The 18,957-nt window shown below is 45.8% G+C and overlaps 3 protein-coding genes across 6 annotated transcripts; 2 read left to right on the top strand and 1 right to left on the bottom strand.

Annotated features, from left to right (window-relative positions):
• The first annotated feature begins 4,216 nt into the window (after positions 1-4,216).
• LOC119365902 lies at positions 4,217-7,201 on the top strand. 4 transcript variants are annotated; one of them, XM_037631553.1, is made up of 4 exons: positions 4,217-5,475; positions 5,955-6,383; positions 6,465-6,586; positions 6,739-7,201. In XM_037631553.1, the coding sequence occupies exons 1-2, from the start codon at positions 4,267-4,269 to the stop codon at positions 6,267-6,269; spliced, it is 1,524 nt and encodes a 507-aa protein (XP_037487450.1). In that variant the 5' UTR covers positions 4,217-4,266; the 3' UTR covers positions 6,270-6,383; positions 6,465-6,586; positions 6,739-7,201. The 4 variants fall into 4 exon arrangements, with proteins under 4 accessions (XP_037487450.1, XP_037487447.1, XP_037487451.1 ...); XM_037631550.1 differs by having other exon boundaries at positions 5,955-6,586; XM_037631554.1 differs by lacking the exon at positions 6,465-6,586 and having other exon boundaries at positions 5,955-6,396.
• A 2,142-nt stretch (positions 7,202-9,343) lies between these two features.
• LOC119365903 (F-box/LRR-repeat protein At4g14103-like) lies at positions 9,344-11,273 on the top strand. Its single transcript, XM_037631555.1, has 2 exons — positions 9,344-9,468; positions 9,616-11,273. Exon 2 carries the CDS (start codon positions 9,661-9,663, stop codon positions 11,161-11,163), a length of 1,503 nt encoding a protein of 500 aa, XP_037487452.1. The 5' UTR covers positions 9,344-9,468; positions 9,616-9,660; the 3' UTR covers positions 11,164-11,273.
• Positions 11,274-16,634: 5,361 nt separating this feature from the next.
• On the bottom strand, positions 16,635-18,471 carry LOC119361268 (F-box/FBD/LRR-repeat protein At1g13570-like). The gene is made up of 4 exons (XM_037626565.1): positions 18,430-18,471; positions 17,410-18,273; positions 17,147-17,302; positions 16,635-16,943 (listed from the first exon to the last, which is right to left on the bottom strand). Exons 1-4 carry the CDS (start codon positions 18,469-18,471, stop codon positions 16,635-16,637), a joined length of 1,371 nt encoding a protein of 456 aa, XP_037482462.1.
• Between the last annotated feature and the right edge of the window lie 486 nt (positions 18,472-18,957).

The following is an 18,957-nucleotide window of genomic DNA, read 5'->3' on the forward strand; positions in this document are numbered from 1 at the left end:
CCTCTGTCGGTAGACACATATTACGTGAGCTTTATTGATGACTATAGCAAGTATACTTGGATCTGTTTGCTTAAGAAACGTTCCCATGTTTTCCAAGTATTTCACAACTTTCAAGCCTTAGTTGAGAGAAAATTTGATAGAAATTTTTTTGCCATGCAATCAGATTGGGGTGGTGAGTATGAAAAATTGATTTTTTTTCTAGAAAATAGGGATTTCCCACCATGTATCTTGTCCCCATGCTCACCAGCAAAGTGGCTCCGTAGAAAGCAAGCATAGACATATTGTTGATGTGGGTTTCTCACTTCTTGCTGCCACATCCATGCCTTTGAAATTTTGGGATGAGGCCTTCCTAACTGCAATTCATCTCATCATAAATCTATTACCTAGTCGAGTCATTAACAATGAAACTCCAACTGAACGTCTTTTTCACACCAAGCCAGATTATGCTTCTCTCCGTGTTTTTGGGTGCACGTGTTGGCCCAATCTTCGTACCTATAATAATTGCAAACTTAGCTTCCAATCGAAACAGTGTTTTTTTTGGCGATAGTGCTCAATCTCTTGTGATGTTGTTTATGATGAAACAAAATTCCCGTTTGAATCACTTCATCCTAATGCCGGTGCTCTTCTTAAACAAGAAATACTTCTTCTTCCATCTTTCCTTTCCAGCGTTGATCACCGGGGTGAACATAATAGTACTGATCAATCTTTGACTACTCATCATGTTTTGCCCGAGTTTATTGCTGCAGATTCATCTTCAGGAGAAAATTTGAGCCCAAACAATGCAAACAACAGCAAACATGGGCGTTTTTTCATGTACACCCCAACGGGGAACACCGAAGCACAAGGTGGATCCGCCTCGGGATCGCCCCTGCAGGCGGCAGGCCAATCTACTTCGGGATCCGGCGCTGCAGCACCTGACTCCGCCTCGGTCTCTGCGAGTCCAATTGTGGACAACGAAGTCACGGGCGGCCGCATGCAACCCACCCGCGCCAATCAGAGGATCGCACGTGGAGGGCCCAGCGCCAGATTCGCCCGGCCCCGTGTCGCCTGGTCCCTCATCTCTAGGCCCCGTTAGGGCACGCGGGTTGCCCACTCCGCGGTCACCTGCGAGAGCGATAGGATCCCCCTCGAGATTGGGGTCGCCAGCGCCTGACACTGACGCAGGAGGATCTTCACCTCCCGGATCGCCTGTGCAACCGCATCCTGTGGTCTCTCCTGTGGCGCCGTGCACTAGGCTTCAAAAGGGAATTAGTACTCACTTAAATTACAAAAATTTCTCTAAATTTGGCATGTTATGTACTACTGGTGAACCTAACAATTTGAAGGAAGCTCTTGATGACTCCAGGTGGAGAGTAGCCTGGAAGAAGAGTTCAAGGCTCTGAAGAAAAACAAGACGTGGCATCTTGTTCCCCTCGGCAAGGCAGAAACTTAATTCACTGCAAGTGGGTGTATCAAATCAAGAAGAAATCTGATGGTATAGTGGATCGTTACAAGGCAAGACTTGTGGCCAAGGGCTTCAAGCAAAGGTGTATGGCATAGATTACGAGGACACATTCAGTCCAGTTGTTAAAGCTGCAACGATACGCCTTGTACTATCAATTGTTGTGTCCATGGAATGGAGGCTTAGGCAGCTAGACGTGCAGAACGCATTTCTTCATGGTGTTCTGGAAGAGGAAGTTTATATGAAACAACCTCCTGGGTTTGAAGATAAAGATGCACCTTTTCATGTGTGCAAGCTTAATAAGGCTTTATATGGATTAAAACAAGCACCTAGAGCATGGTACTCACGGTTAAGTATGAAACTCCAAGCACTTGGTTTTATTCCATCAAAGTCTGACACCTCCTTCTTCATCTACAAGAAGCATCAAACATTCATATTTGTTCTTATATATGTTGATGATATTATTGTCACCAGTTCCTCAGATGGAGCAGTGTCAGCTTTACTCAGAGACCTAGGGTTAGAATTTGCTCTCAATGACTTGGGAGACTTGCATTTATTTTTAGGTATTGATGTAAATAAAATAAGCAATGGTATTCATTTGTCTCAAGCAAAGTATGCAATAGAGTTGTTGAGTAGAATTGGCATGGCAAACTGCAAACCCTCACCAACACCTTTGTCTAGTTCAGAAACTTTATCCTTGATAGAAGGAGCGCCTCTGGCTCAAGAGGACATTACTGGGTATAGAAGCTTGGTTGGTGGTCTTCAGTACTTAACCCTTCCCAAACCAGATATCTCTTTTGCAGTTAATAAGGTGTGTCAGTTTCTCCATGCACGTACCACAACCCATTGGACAACAGCCAAAAGAATTTTGAGGTACATAAAGAATACACTAACCACAGGTCTCACGTTTAGACAATCATCCTCCACACTCGTTAGTGCTTTCTCAGATGCAGACAGAACTGGTTGGTTGGATGACAGAAGGTCAACAGGTGGTTTTGCTATCTTTGGTCCTAACTTAATTTCATGGTGTGCCAAGAAACAAGCCACTGTTTCCAGGTCAAGTAGAGAAGCAAAGTATAAAGCATTAGCAAATGCAACAACAGAAGTCATTTGGGTTCAGTATATGCTTAAAGAACTTGGAGTGCCTCAAGCTCAACCTCCCTGTTTATGGCGTGATAACCTTGGTGCCACCAATCTATCTGCCAACCCAGTCTTTCATGCCAGGACTAAACATATTGAGATAGACTTTCATTTTATGAGAGAACGAGTTGCAATAAACAACTTGATGTTAGATTCATTCCCTCTAAAGACCAGCTTGCACATGGATTTACAAAGGCATTGTCAACCAGAAGCGTTGAAGAATTCAGGCGTAATCTCAACTTGGCACAGTTGTGATTAAGGGGAGTGTTAAACATCGCTTACACACATGTACCACATGTCACGTACCCATATGGGCTACCTCGAGCTAGGGTAGTTAGAGGAGATCTTTGTTGTTACTTTTTTCATGTATCTCTTCGATGTAATCCTCTCTATCTCCTTGTATCTCTCTGGTGGTTCCAACAACCTTGATGTATGCCTCCTGCGAGAGCTGGCCTCACCTCTATCAATATAAATATATGTGGGCTCCCATGTTACGGGAGTTGAGACGCTTGTACGAAACCTAACAGGAGGGAGTATGTCCGGAGGTGGTATAGTGAGGCAGCCCCAAGAAAGGACCGCGTGCCAAGTGACGCGTGAGAACACACACCCATCAAGGAGGTGATGTAGCGTTTCCTTCTCCTGCCAAAACTTGTGAGTTTTTTCAAATGGAAAATTGTCCTAAGAACATCATTTTGTTCGTTGCCGAGCAGATGCTCCTTCGTGTCGATTTGAATTCTGCACAGAGTAATCCACAAAACTCTGGTTTAAAAAGTGAGAGTAAACTTTATTTAAACAATATATATGTGATAGAGTGACACGCTGAATCACATTTTATTTATTTTTTATTTTTTACAGGAAAACTTTCAATCTATTCATCTTCAATTATGACAGTACAACGAACACCAGAAATAAAAATTACATACAGACCCGTAGACCACCTAGCAACGATACAAGCACTGAAGCGAGCCGAAGGCACGCCGCCGTCATCGCCCCTCCATCGTCGGAGTCGGCACAACTTGTCGTAGTAGACAGTCGGAAAGTCATCGTGCTAAGGCCCCATAGGACCAGCAACCGCCGCCGATGAAAAATAACGTAGATCGGAAGGATCCAAACCAAAGACACACGAATGTAGACGAACAACGACGAGATCCGAGCAAATCCACCAAAGATAGATCTGCTGAAGACACACCTCCACATGCCCACCAACGATTCTAGACGCACCGCCGGAACGGGAGCTAGGCGGGGAGACCTTTATTCCGTCTTCTGGAAGCCGCCGCCGTGTCGCCTACCTAAACAGGACACAAACCCTAGCAAGATTGAAAAAACCGACTAAAAACGGAACCCTCCCGCCGGCCTTTGCCAGGATCCACCGCGCCTCCATGGCACTAGGGCCATCGAAGACGAGGCGGACCTACGCCGGCGCCGGCAAAAGGCACGAACCCTAACTTTCTTTCTCCGAGGAAGAGGAGGCGGCTGCTGGCACCCACCAGGTCACCATATTTTAGCATTAAGGTGTTTACATTTGAGGTGTTTTTTGTCATTTCGAGGGAAAGAAACCTCCTCTGCACACTGTTTTTTTGCAGAGGAAATTTCCAAGCTATGGATCCGGTCGTTGCTTGAACTCGTCAGCCGCCTACCTTTCTATCATCGGGGCCGCCGCGCGAACCCGTCACCGCACAGCAGCCATGGCTTCCCAGCCGCCGCCGGCGCCGCCGTCCACTCCCACCTCGATAACCGCTCTCGGCGACGACCTCGTCCGCCAGATCTTCCTCCGCCTCCCTGCCCTCCCGAGCCTCGTCCGTGCCGCCTTCGCCTGCCGGACCTTCCTCCGCGCCGTCCGCTCGTCCCCGGCCTTCCGCCGCAGCTTCCGCGCGCTCCACGCGCCGCCCCTCCTCGCGCTCTTCCTCGACCCCAACTACGAGGTGCTCCCGGCCTCCCCCTGCCCCTGGCGCCGCTCCGACCCGGACCTCGTCGCCGCCGATTTCTTCAACACCCGGGTCCCGCGCCACGGCGACGCCCGCGCCCCCGGCTGGGAGATCAGTTCCAAGTCTCCTAGCGGCGACGGCTACTTGTGGCTCGTCAGCTGGGGCGGCAGCGCCGAGCGGAGCCGGGCTGCCGCCTACAACCCGCTGACGCAGGCTCTGGATCTCAACATCTATCGGCCGGGGTTACGCTACATCGACATCGACCTTGGGTTCTATACTATCCCCTCCGCATATCGTCAGGGGCCGTCCCGTGTGGTGTGTATCTCTCACCACCGCCAATGGCGGGAGCGTGTCGCTGTCTTCTCGTCGGACACCATGGAGTGGCAAATTCTCCCAGCTAGTACGCTGCTGGGGCTGCGTGAATCTCTCACGGCCGAGATTGGCACGATGACGCATGGACTCATCTGGTGGCAAAACTGGATGTATGACCAAATTGTGGTGCTCGACACGGCGACTTTTCAGTTCTCTCTAATTGATGTGCCGAAGCAATTGGAGACAGAGTGTGATGAATCAACATATAAGCTTGGCGAGACCAAAGATGAGAAGCTCTGCATCGTGGATATAAAGGATGGCGCACTTCTTTCTTGGTTCCTGACATCCGACGATGACATTGCCGTCAGGAGGTGGATAATGTACAAGGAGTTCCCATTGAACCCGATTGTTAAGGAGTTCACCGGGTTCTCGATGGAGGAAGAGGGTTGTAATGCCAGGGTGGAGCTTGTGGAGGTCATCGATGGCTTTGTATACCTGTCTATTTTCTATGTCAAGGACACACAGTCTCGTGAGTTGTACCTATCATTATGCCTGGAAACATCGGAAATGAGCGAGCTCTTTCATGATGCATATCGTGATAATGTGGAGGTCCATCCTTATGTTATGGCATGGTCTCCCTCTTTGTTGCCAAGCAAGGTGAGCCCACGCTTATGTGTGAAGTATCCTTATGCTTTTTTTTGTACATCGTGTGCATTTAATTTACTTGAGCGTTGGACATTATTGTGAAAAGCTTCTGACCAGTTCTTAGCTTAGGTTTAGACACACTAACATGCCTGATTTACATTAATCGTAGTTTGAGAATTCAATTGCAGATTGTTCATTAGTACGAGGATGCAATTTTATAAAATTTTAGCTTGAGCTTTTGTGCCGGTTACATGATAGCACAAGCATATTTTATAGTGCTGCTGTACTGCACATGTTTAAGATTAGATTTTTTGTCCACTAAAAAGCCCTCTACAAATACTTTCTGGTGGAACAATATCACATTTCACCTTCACTGCCTGTGTAAAAGCCTAACTAAATTGGTGCTGTAATCTTGGAAAATACAGTCTTACACAATTTCTGTAGACAAATACTTGAATTCTTATGCATACTAAAATCCCTCTTTGTCACAGGAGGATTCAGAAACTGAAGTTACTGGAGACAGTGTTGCAGATGATGGTCCCGTGGGCACAGAAGAAACTTCCTCTATCCTTGTCACTGCACTGCAGTCACTCAGCCAAACTCTGATGGATGGCAGTGACAGTAACAAAGAATTAGTGGTGGAGTTAGATGACTTCTTGCTTGACAGTACTAATGAAACAGCGATGGAGTTAGCTGCCTTTTTGCGTCCTACTGAGGATGACAAGGACTCTCTTATGAGCAAAATCATTACTTTGGATGCACAATTGATGACCGCAAGAGACCGTATCTTGAGGATAAGTGTGTGACTCTGAGATTGACACACCAAGTACAGAAAGAGAAACCTGATGATGAATTGATGATAAGTTTACAGGGGGCAGATGTCAAGAGCTTGCTACCACTTCTTTGCCGGTTGAAGTATTGTAAGTGATCATGGTGTGTATGTGTGTATATGCGTTTAATCTGATGATACAATCTTTTGTTGAAATGCCTTGGTGCTTCAGGTTTTTGGATGATGTGAAGGGAGTGTATGTGTGTGTATTGTATACTAGTGGCAGACTTAATATTGTATTATTGGCTCAAGCTCCGCCGCTGGATACAACACTAAGTTATACATATCTTACAGGTTTACTTTTGCAAATTTCAAGAAGAGAAAATCTAATGATCGAGTCCATTTAATTTGCGTTGGATGATGAATGATTGCTGATTTGCAGTGCACATCCCATGCTGTTATACAGTTACTTTATCCACTCTAACACTGGTTCATTTGGATTGTAGGGTCATGGTTCATGTTTACTTCGAGATCTGTGTGCAAATATGACTAGCTCTGAATTGGCGCAAGCTCATTGTACCTTCTATTCCTCAAACCACTCAGTCTTGATATGGAATGGACATTCAAACCTTCCTACACATTTCTACATTATGGGCCTGGATGGCTTCTGAGCGGTTGAATGGTGTGCCACTTATATACTCCCTCCGCTCGGAATTACTTGTCTCGGAAATGGATGTATCTAGACGTATTTTAGTTCTAGATACATCCATTTTCGCGACAAGTAATTCCGAACGGAGGGAGTTAAGCTATGATGGTTTGGTCAGACCACTGCATCCTGATGACAATTACTCAATTATGTCAACTGAACTTGCATGCCACATTCATCATGCCAGGTTGCCTAATACTCCCTCCGTTCCCAAATATTTGTCTTTCTAGAGATTTCAACAAGTGACTACATACGGAACAAAATGAGTGAATCTACACTCTACATTATGTCTACATACATCCGTATGTTGTGTCCATTTGAAATGCCTAGAAAGACAAATATTTGGGAACGGAGGGAGTAGTTCAGTACCTTGATTACTTTCAAAGTATTAATTCCAGTATTATGCCTCGGTAACGTGGCAGATTTTCAAGCAGCTTAATCTTGAGGTTTTTGTTTGCGTATGCAACTTAAGCTATAATAATAATAATTATTATTTTTCTCCCTAGGAAAGAGTTTGTTCTTCCAACTCATCTTAATAATGCATAAATACATAACATGTTTTGGATATTTCAATATGGACTATGTACGGACTGAAAGGAATGAACAAACACACTAAAACGTGTCTATATACACCTGATTTGGAAAAAAGTTAGAACATCTTATATTTGTGAACGGAGGGGGTACCATTGTAACCCCTGAACTAATGTTGCCTGTGATATATAATTTCAATAACCCTGTCAGATCCGATCTCAATTCTACTAGCCTTGTCAGATGCATTTCAATTCTATCAGCTATGTTGTGATTTGTTCTATCATCGAATTATCTGCCTTCTGCAACTTACAAACATACTCACCAGGTCGTATGCATCGGACTATAGTGCCAGTCTGTTGGGTTTCCATGTCAATAAAAAATAAAGTTAATTTGACAGGGGAAATATTCAAGGAAATGGTATCTCTTATATCCAAGTGTTACTAAAAGAACCCTAGCTTGTTCCTTCTAATTTTACATTTTTCAAGTGCAATCACAACTTTTGCTATCATCTATTTACAGTTACTCTTGTATGGTGATTCGATCGCCAGGATCTTAGCTTCTTTGCAATCTTACGCTTATTTTGGGAACATCCAGCCGTTAAGGTCACCGAGAATTCCTCCAAAGCTGCAGCCTTTGAAAGCAGAAACTTTGCAAGCATCTTTTGGAGTTGCAGCCCTGTGTACATCCCAATGTTGATTCTTCTCAGCTTATCATCCAAGCAGTTGATGGGCGTTGGCCAGAAACCACCATCGGTCACCTGGCTACTATAATCGGCACCATCCTCACCGTCGTTCTCAGGCTCGCTATCTGATTCGGTGTGCATGTCTGTTGGAGTCTTTGCATCCAGAGGAAACAGCGACAGTACCTCCAAGTTCTGGGTGTCACAAAGCAAGATGGCAACTGACTGGATGTCGCGATCGTTGCGTAGGCAACACTGGAGGCCTAACTGCCTAAGATGCTGTAGGCAGGGCACCGCATCTTTGAACAGGCTGCTATAGTAAGCCATTGATGGGCGCAAGGAAAGGTGAAGGTACGCCAGTTTGGTGCACCGTTTGATGAGCTTAGTGGCCGGAGCAAATTCTGTTGGTTCCTTTCCGGAGAGGCCTTCACAAATTTCAACTGTCAGCGCCGTGACTCCGGCATGGTTTGCGAGCTTGAAGAGCGACTTGCGTGGAAGGCCACCTTTATAGTGCAGTGACCGGATGCATGAGCTGCTCAGCTTGATGCGCCTGGCATGGTGGCAGCAGATCATGGTGAAACTCCGCAGGTGGGGGCTGATCACCGTGATTTTCCTGAGACTTGGGCACTCCTGCAGGGTCAGGTCAGCGAGGCGTGGGCAGCTCGAAAGCAGCTGCTGCAACATCCCTTCTGGGCACATGATCCTCGCAAGGCAGAGCGTCTCCAGCGACTCCATGGACACTCTTCCTGGCAGATCGAGCGTCCAGTTTGTCAGGCGCAGGCGGCGGAGAGTGGGGCACCCAAAGAGGTGGTGCTGCGTCCTGACGTACCTTCCCCTATCATAGCTATCGAAGTCCGCCGAGCCCGACGAGGTAAAGGGGCAGAGGCGGTGGTCGGAGGAAAACCAGTATATGAGCTTGACGTTGATCTCTTCGACGCAAGAGGAGACTGCGGAGACGATCCACTGATCGAGCAGGTCGCGCGGTGGGTTGGAGATGCTGAGGCGGAAGGTGCGGATGGGCGTCCCCGGGCCCTTGCAGAGGATCGCGCCCGTCACCTGCTGGTCGAAGCAGACCCGGACCTCGTTCCACCTGCCGCCCTTGGGATCGACGAGGTCCACGACGGGTACCCCGGCGTAGACGTCGCGCCATCGCCGGGAGAGGACGCTTGTGCGCACGGCCTCGTCGGGCCGGAGGTGGGAGAGGATGCGCTCGAGCATCTCGTCGGGGAGAGCGCTCAGCCGGTCCGCCCGCCTGCGCCTCTTCATCTTCCTTGATCAGACGCGGCCGGCCGCCCCTGTGGTTATTGACGAGGAGTATAGGTATGGTTCCGTTTTGATCTTTCTTTTTTCATTTGTGTTTTGATCTCTTACCGACCTTTCTCGACTTGTACTCCAAGTCAGCAACACGCCTGGGGGATAACTAAACCTTTACCCTTAAATTGGTAGCCACCCATTGAACGTTTGCAGGACCTCAACCTATACAGCACGAGCACAGGTAGATTAGATAGCGACATGGCTTCACGGAAGGAGCAGAAGAAGTCTTCGTCGAGGAGGCACAGGGACCGGATCAGCGGCCTCACCGACGACGTGCTGGGCCACGTCCTCTCTTTCCTCCCCACCAAGGAGGCGGCACGCGCGGCGGCGTTGTCCCGCCGGTGGCGCCACGTCTTCGGCAGCGTCCACACCATCTCGTTCGAGGAGACAAAGGGCGAGAGGGCCTATGACTGGTACACCTACTACGTGCAGGCGTTGGAGAGGAAGAGCTGCAGCACCAAGCTCCTCGATGACGTCAACGCCGCGCTCCTCTGCCACCGCCGCTGTGCTGGCCTCCCTGTGCCGCCGCGCAGCCTCCGTTTCGCCTTCGACAAATGGCATTGGTGGGACAAGGTCGCCGTCGACCAGTGGCTCTCCTACGTGGCGCCACGTAGGCATGTCGGCCACCTGGCAGAACTGCACCTCGATATGTGCTTCTACCTAGGCCCGGTCTGTACAGCATCTGACAGCGACAGTGACGGCACCGATGATGATGATGATGATGATAGCGGCGGGGCAGGCAGTGACTCGGACGAAGAAACTAAGTGGAGGTATCTCCTTCCGCCAAGGCTCTTGTCCTGTGCCGCCCTAAGAACGTTGTGCATCAACAGTTGCCGGTTCAAGCTCGGAGGGACGACCTTGACCATTGACCTGCCGGTCCTCGAGACGATGCGCCTCACGGCCCTTGGGGACTCCGGGGAAAGCATCCAGTGTCTGATCTCGAGCTGCCCCCGCCTCGCCGACCTGACGCTGGAAGCATTGTGGAACCTCAAAAGGATCTCCGTGCTCGACAAACGCCTCCGCCGGTTCTCCATCCGCTGCTGCCACGACCTGAAGTCCGCTATAATCGACGCGGCGGAGCTGAAGTTGTTGGACTACCGTGGCATGGTGCCTGCGGGGTCGCTCTTGTCTCTGCACGGCTTGCCGGCGATCATTCCTTCATGCACCATCGATTTCTGCAGGCCTCTCTCCAAGGAGGCTCAGTTCGTCAGGTTTAGAGATTTCCTCGACAAAATCCAAGGCGTGGCTCACCTGCGTCTCCACCACCAGAGCTTGGAGAGCAAGTTCTTCGGGGTCGCGGGGTTCCCGCTCTTCTCCAGCCTGACGAGGCTCACGTTGCAAGGCTGTATCCAGACTCACCACAGCGTTGACGCGTTGCGCATGGTCTTGGAGCAGACCCCGAACCTGGAGGTTCTCACGCTGCTGATGGAGAGGTCAAAAGAGGAGTACGGTGACATCAACGTCCCCGCGTCGATCTTGTCGATTCCATGCTTGCGGCATCGGGTGCGCGAGATCGCCATGGAAAATTACGAGGGCCTCAAGCCAGAGAAGAGCTTGGCCAAGCTCTTGCTTCGGAATGCGCTTGTTCTTGAAAGATTGCACGTAGTGTTCGCCAAGGAAATCAAGCCTGAGCGAAAGAATATACTGGAGGCAGAGATGGGAAAATGGGGAGTGGCAAATTCAGAAGATATCTTCGTATAGAGATTCTCACCAACAAACTTTGCTGTACTAATATGAAAAATAAGAGTTAGATGGGATAATTTACTCTAAGCCGTCCAAAATTTTAGTCAAAATTTGTTCATCCAATGGTTGTGCCACCATAGCCTATCAGTTATGCATTTATAGCCTTTTTTCTGTACTTAATGTCACTAAATTTCTTAACTTTTCTGTATAAATAACAACATATCATACTTGATTGTCTTGCGTGCTTGCAATATGCATGTGTTTGGTTATACACTTCTTTCGAAAAGGGTGTATAATTTTAACATGTACTCCCTCTATAAATTAATATAAGAGTGTTTATATCACTAAAATAGTGATCTAAATGCCCTTATATTAGTTTAAGGAGGGAGTATATATTACTATCTTTGTGCTCATCAATAATATTTGAGTAAGAAAACAAAAATATAAGAAAATTTGCTTTCCAAAATTGTCGAGAACTGATTTCATTTTGATGTTTGAATTATGTTAGTCGAACGTGATTCACATGTACTTGATTATAGTCTCGCCAGAAAAACTTCTTCCTCCTATTTGGTGGTGGCGAGAGGGCGATGACGAAGGCTATGGCGCAGCAGCCCCAAAAACTGCACAATATCGATTAACTGCTGATCAAAGTTGAATAATATATAGACGATCCAAAGACATCTTATATACTGTCAAAAGAATATAATGATAGATATTCATATAGAGAAGTTCGTACTGCCAGCCATTTTCATGGGAGCTGGAAATTCCTAAATATTGAGAGTGTGGAGGAGAGTGCTAAAGATGCAGATAGAAAAGCCCCTATGGAACAGTTTACACGCTAGCCGGTGCAGTTTAGGGCCTGTTCGGTAGCCCTCCAGAGCCTCAAACTCCACGACTCCGTAGCCAAGATCCGGCAGCTAGCGAAAAGGAGAAACACAATTAAAAAGTTACAGAGGGATGATGGAAGCTGGGCAAAAGGGGAAGATGCACTGAAGGAACATATTGCAAACTACTTTTTGAACATTTTCTCCACCACGGTGACAGGGAGCAACATCGAGGAAGTTATGCATGTTGTACAACCGAGGGTGACTGAGAGCATGAACCATGTTTTGTGTGCTGAGTACACTGAAGAAGAGGTTAAAGCAGCACTAAATGGTATGGGTGACCTCAAAGCCCCGGGTCCCGATGGAATGCCTGCTATTTTTTTCAAAAAGTTTTGGCAAATTGTCGGAGAACAAGTGGTCAAGGAAGTGCTTCATATTCTGAGGGGAGGAAACATGCCAGAGGGCTGGAATGATACACTTATTGTGCTAATCCCGAAAAATAACAATCCAGTGAAGATTAATGATATGAGACCAATAAGCCTATGTAATGTGGTATACAAGCTGGTCTCCAAGGTAATAACGAATAGGCTCAAAATAATTCTTCCTGATATAATCTCGCCTAACCAGAGTGCCTTCGTGCCTGGTCGCCTCATTTCTGATAATACTCTGCTGGCATATGAACTAACACACTTCTTGCAGAGGAAAAGAAATGGCTCAGTAGGTTATGCAGCAATAAAACTAGACATGAGCAAGGCATACGACCGTGTCGAATGGACCTTCTTAAAGGAGATGATGCATAGACTGGGTTTCGATGAAGGGTGGATGAATTTGATAATGAAGTGCATCTCCACTGTCAAATACAAGATTAAAGTGAATGGGGATGTAACTGAAACAATCACACCCCAAAGGGGACTTCGTCAAGGGGATCCACTTTCCCCATATCTGTTTCTACTTTGTGCGGAAGGGTTCTCAGCCATGCTGCACAATGCTGAAAGGAGAGGGTTAATTAGAGGAATTAAAATATGCAGAGGAGCTCCTAGTGTTAGTCACCTACTTTTTGCAGATGATTCTCTGCTGCTAATGGAGGCTAGTGCAAGCAGTGCTCAAGAAGTTGAACGCATCTTGAACATATATGGAAGCTGCTCAGGGCAAATGATAAACAAGGACAAGTCATCCATTTTATTCAGTAAAAATACGAGGCCTTGGCAAAAGGAAGAAATGAAGAGGACATTGAACATTATAACTGAGGGCCTTGCATCAAAATATTTAGGTCTTCCAACATATGTTGGCAAAGCAAAAGCGAAGATGTTTGAATATGTAAAGGAAAGGATATGGAAAAGGATTCAAGGTTGGAAGGAGAAACTACTTTCGAAGGCAGGGAAAGAAATTCTAATAAAAGCCGTGGCACAAGCTATTCCTGTCTACAGCATGGCGTGCTTTGATCTCACCAAGGGCCTATGTGAAGAACTGAGCACCATGATTAATAGGTATTGGTGGAGCCAAATGGATAAGGAAAATAAAGTGCATTGGGTCAGCTGGGAGAGGCTTACTAGATCAAAAAGAAATGGAGGCTTGGGATTTAGGGATCTACATGCGTTCAATCTGGCAATGCTGGCAAGACAAGCATGGAGGCTGCTCCAAAACCCCTCCTCTCTTTGTGCCCAGGTTCTTTCAAGTAGATACTACCCAGGATGTTCAATTCTGCGGGTGAGACCAAGTGGTGGCATTTCTTATGCATGGCGCAGCATACTAAAGGGTGTTGAGCTGCTGAGAAAAGGAATCATATGGAGAGTTGGGAATGGCAAGGATATTGACATATGGAGTGACCCATGGATTCCGAGAGGTAACACCAGAAGGGTCGTCTCCCATAGGGGCAATAATTTGATAACTAAAGTCAGTGAGCTAATTAACCCAATCACCAACAAATGGGACGAAGAACTAGTGAGGCAAACTTTTACCCCGGAAGATACAAAGTGTATCCTTCAGATCCCAATCCAAGATCATCTCGAGGACTTCACGGCATGTCACTATGATAAAAAAGGTATATTTTCAGTAAAATCTGCATACAAAGTAGCAATAGATTGTGCAGCTCGAGAATCTCTCTCAGGTCTAACATCTACCTCAAGTGCAGCTGAAGAAGATGGTGGATTTGACTGGCTTAAACTATGGACAATGCCCCTCCCAAACAAAGTGCTCCATTTTTTATGGAGGCTAGCAACCAATAGCTTACCATTGCGAACAAAGCTACAAAACAGAGGTATGGAAGTTGACACTCGTTGCCCTATTTGTTATAGATTGGATGAGGATGGGGGGCACTGTTTCATCAAATGCAAGAAAGTAAGAGAAATATGGAGAATGGCTCAACTCGAGCATGTTAGGCTGCAGCTAATCCCCTGTGTTAATGCTTTAAACTTCATCGAAGAAATTATTAATTTGAGGGAGGAGATCAAGTTAAAAACATGTTTATTACTTTGGCTTTGGTGGCATGAAAGAAACAATGCAAATAAAGGGAAGGCCATTAAACCATTGAATGAAATTTGCTCTTCTATTGATTATCACTTTATAAATGTCATGAAGGTATAGGAGAAAGGGAAGGGGATAGCCCAACAGCCAAAGCAAAAGTGGACAAGACCAGCTTCAGGAATATTGAAGATCAACACTGATGCAGCTTTTCACAGGATTTCCAATGATGGAGGTTGGGGATTTATCATTAGAAATGATCAAGGTATAGCTGTAGCTGCAGGTGCTGGCAAACTGGAACATATGGCTGATGCTTTCCAATCTGAAGCAGTGGCTATGTTGTATGCAATAAACATTGCTAGCCAAATGGGCTGTGATAGAGCGATGTTTGAAACAGATTCTACACAGTTAAGAAGGGCTGTGTCTACTGAGGAATATGACCTGTCTGCACTAGGGGCCATTTTCAGAGAGATTAAATTTCAGTTACATGTAGGTTTTTCAGATGTATGTGTTGTAAACTGTTCACGAACATGTAACCGAGTGGCGCATAGGCTAGCAGCGTTTGGAGCAACATTAAACTCTGGTGCATGTATTACTTGGCTGGGACAATTCCCAGAGTTTGTTCAGAACCTTGTAGCTGGGGACTTGCCCAGCAATGATATGTAGGAGGAATGCAATCTGTGTTCCGTTTCAAAAAAAAAAGATCCGGCAGCTAGCTTCTCTAGAAAAATCCCGGAGTCAGCCAGTCGTTCGGGGGCATAGCTTCTTTGCTCGATCGTTTTCTTCCAGGCCGAAAGCGTTGCTTTTGGCCCACTGGACCATAATGGGTGGGCTGCTCGCAGTGGGATGGAATAACTAACGACAGATAGGAAGGAAACGAGCGTCGCGTCGCTGCGGAATAGAAAAGGGTCGAGCGAAACGGTACGCAGTCTCACTTGGCGGTGGCATGCCTATGTAATTTCTGCCAACTCTCGCTTCTCTGTTTTTGTGGAGCTCCATTTTCTCTACTCCACGACTCCTCCAAATTTGCACTGCGTGGTTAGCCAGCTTCTCAATCGCATCGCCAGGAGTTGGACCGTTCGGGTGCGCTCCAGACGTGGAGTTGTGGAGTTGAGAAGCCAAAGGGCTACCGAACAGGCCCTTAGTCATTAGTCATTGCAGCTTCGGCGATTTTGTTTATGTAAGCATGAGATTGATTCCCACTAATATAATGCAGGTTTGGAACCCCTAGAAACTCTGCCATCACTGATGTTAGTGCTTAGTTCTGTATCATGTTATGTTTCTCGATGTTTGGAGTGTGAAGAACTTAAGTCTTACTCCCTCCATTCCACAATGTAGTGCCTATAGATTTTTGTGGAAGTCAAACATTGCCAACTTTGACCAAGCGTATTGAGAAAATATTATACATCTATAATACCAAACATGTACATTCTAAAAATATAACTCATGATGTATCCAATGATGTGCATTTGATATTCTAGAATCTAGATGTACCTACTTTTCTCTATAAATATGGCCAAAGTTTGTAATGTTTGACTTTTGTAAAAATCTATAGGCACTACATTATGGAACAGAGGGAGTATCTGCAATGTTTCTCACGATTCGTAATGCGAAGAACAGAAGTCTTGTCTCAAATGAAGTGCAGTAGTATGTACTACCTTTCGTAGATGTACTCTGTTTCCGTTTGGCCCGCTAGGCACTGGCTGTAGTGGCGGCAGGACGCGAGCTGAATATCGAATTGGTAGTTGCTAGCAGCAAGCACTGAAGCTGTCAGGAAGTTTATTTTAAGTTTTTTTTGTATGTCAAATTATCTGAAGTTTAATCAATTTTATACATCAATTTACCAAAATCTCTGACCGCGGTTAATTCTTGTGAAATTGGAAATCGTTTTCTTATACTTGCATGATGGGACAGAAGGAGTATCTCTAGTTCCAAGATAAACATCAAGAGAAATTTCCTTCAAAACATCATTGGATGATAACACTATATGTGCATCCTGGTAATGAGCAACAAGGATTATCAGCTTAAAACAACACACCCTCTCTTCCGTCTCCAGCTAGTCCAACAACAAACACATAAATAAAATACATAGTTTCCTCTCTCCTGAAAGATGGTATAGACCTTTATGAGTTCCTTCCTCCAAACATCAATTGCCACTTCCTAGCCTTGAACGGATGAACATACCCGCACTTTTTTGTTCCCTTTTCATAGAATGGTAAGGACCCCGTCGAACCCCTTCCTCCAAAGTTTAGCAAAGGCCAACGCCCTACCATCACGCATGTATCTCTCTGCTGCCTTCAGAGATGGAATAAATGAGTTATTCCCCACCACCGGATCTATGATCATACGCTCAAGAGAGGCTGTGTTCCGAAGAAGATGGTGTGCCAGCTCGAGCTGACAATTCAAACCGTAAAACCCCGTCATTCGGATAGTCTTGAGATGATTGTGCGGAGGCAACGGGGAGGGATCCACACTCGGTTCCCAGATGTGGGTCGCTGAGGCAAAACAGCACATCTGCATAAAAATGTGTCAAATAAATTACTGTAGATTTTTTAATGTTTGTTTAGAACAAACAAATCGTGTTACTGCCCTTCTATTTTACTTGACGTCTTTGACTATTCAGTCTTTAGGATGCTTTACAATGTCTGACTACACACTAAGAAGTCTAAGTAAACCTTGGTTATTATGACTAAATTAGCCCAAGATCAGATACTTACATGAATTACCAAGTCTTCCAAAAGAGGGGCCAACTCCAAAAGGTAAGCCAGGCGAAGAACTCCACCAGCAGCTTCTGGCCCCCCAGCAATATTGATCTCTAAGGTCAAATGTCTCAGGTTGGTGAGCCTTGTAGGGTTTTTGACAAACCCCTGAACCTGCAAGACAACAAACATGGCAAATGTGAAACAAGCAATGACCTCATAGCATGAAGAACTGAAGCAAAACCATGAGGGCACGTTCTTCCAGTGTTCAATGAACAAACCTTGGTGTTTATCTGAAAATATATGGAGAGAGACTGGACGTGCGAAAGGGCATTGACTACATCAGTGCAGACGTAATTGAAACAGTCCGAGGCTGAGAACAAGCTGACCGTTGCCTCGGAAATCTTCAGAGGTTCATGAAGCATGATAGGTACCATCAGATCAGCGAAGACAAGTGTGGTGAGGTTTGGAGCACGTATATCCAACTTCTGCAGGCTACAGATCTTCACGCACAGATATTGCAACCGGCTTGGTTCCTGCCCTATGCTTAGCCCAACCATCCTGCATTTGGTGATGCTTAGCCACTCAAGAACAGCGCATTCAGGAAACAAACACTGGAGTTCTCCTGTAATGGTCACCATATGCAAAGAGAGCTTCTTAAGGTTTGCAAATCCATGGAGATCAGGAGGCAGTGTTAAATAGACAAATGCTAGACTAAGAGACCTGACACAAGAGCCACTGGAGCCACTGAAAAGATGCAGTGGGAAACTGTACATATCATCTCTTTTGCTACTGCCTTTCAGTCCTGGAGATAGATCCATGACAACATGCTTCGTTTTTGATGTGGCAGAAAATTTGATCCATCTATCAATGTGAGATGTGTGCCTTTTGCGAAGCGCAAACTTAACCACAAACTTGTTCAGGTTAGTGGACCTTAACTGCCGGAGGATGCTATTGATACCCCTGATAAACCTTGTCCGTAAGGGTTTTCGACGGCCTACCACGGCATTGCTTCCGCGCATCGTGGCTCTGGTGAATACTAACTTCGGGTAGCATTTCCAGAGGCACCTCCACCTCCTAGATAGTATGCTCATCCGCACAGCCTCTTTCAATGTCAATCTCGACAGTATGATACGCAGAACATCCTGCAGGCGGAACAAAGACAACTCAGTGAATCACTGAATATCCTCAGCATGTTCCAGCCACAAAGAATATGTATTTGGTCTCAGTTCCCTCATAAAAGAAGAAGAGAATGAATGTGCTGCTACCAGTAACAAGGTTTAAGTCATGAATTTACTTACGTGGGGTAAATGGTGAAGCTGAAGACCCTTGAATTTTGTCATCTTACAAGTGTTCTTCAAGCAGTCTTTAGTCTTTGGTCCCTTCCGAGGCGCTCCTTTTGACAAACAGATTCCTGTAAATATAAAACATTTATCGTATTTTTTAACTGACAATGGAAAATACAGGGGTAGTTATCTAGACAACTAATTGTACTATGAACTTCAATTTTACCTAGATTTTTGTGTAAAGTGCATTCTTAATTATGAAGTTATCACTTTTTACAATAAAAGAAAGTACTGCACGTCTGCACATGTTAATCTGACCTAGATATCATCTTTGTATTTCCCAACTATTTTCCTCACATTATTCCTGCACCAATAACAAAGAAATGACTTGCTGGCAAGTCTGGTAACTAGTGTGGTTGCATTGGTCTCCTTAACCCCTATATTTATTTGACCTATTATTACTGCTGGAGCAACCACGTAGATGCAACAATATTTTGTGTATGCTGGTATGAATGCAATATTTGTAGGAGGACATAGAAAACA

The sequence above is a fragment of the Triticum dicoccoides genome, chromosome 2B (genome assembly GCF_002162155.2).
Source record: "Triticum dicoccoides isolate Atlit2015 ecotype Zavitan chromosome 2B, WEW_v2.0, whole genome shotgun sequence".
Lineage (NCBI taxonomy): Eukaryota > Viridiplantae > Streptophyta > Magnoliopsida > Poales > Poaceae > Triticum > Triticum dicoccoides.

Coding starts and splice junctions, on each gene's coding strand:
- LOC119365903 (XM_037631555.1), top strand. CDS start 9,661: ATGGCTTCACGGAAGGAGCAGAAGAAGTCTTCGTCGAGGAGGCACAGG.
- LOC119365902 (XM_037631550.1), top strand. CDS start 4,267: ATGGCTTCCCAGCCGCCGCCGGCGCCGCCGTCCACTCCCACCTCGATA. Junction 5,476..5,954: donor CCTCTTTGTTGCCAAGCAAG/GTGAGCCCACGC, acceptor TCTTTGTCACAG/GAGGATTCAGAAACTGAAGT.
- LOC119361268 (XM_037626565.1), bottom strand. CDS start 18,471: ATGACAAAATTCAAGGGTCTTCAGCTTCACCATTTACCCCAC. Junction 17,303..17,409: donor ATTTTCAGATAAACACCAAG/GTTTGTTCATTG, acceptor GTTGTCTTGCAG/GTTCAGGGGTTTGTCAAAAA. Junction 16,944..17,146: donor TGGAAGACTTGGTAATTCAT/GTAAGTATCTGA, acceptor ATTTTTATGCAG/ATGTGCTGTTTTGCCTCAGC.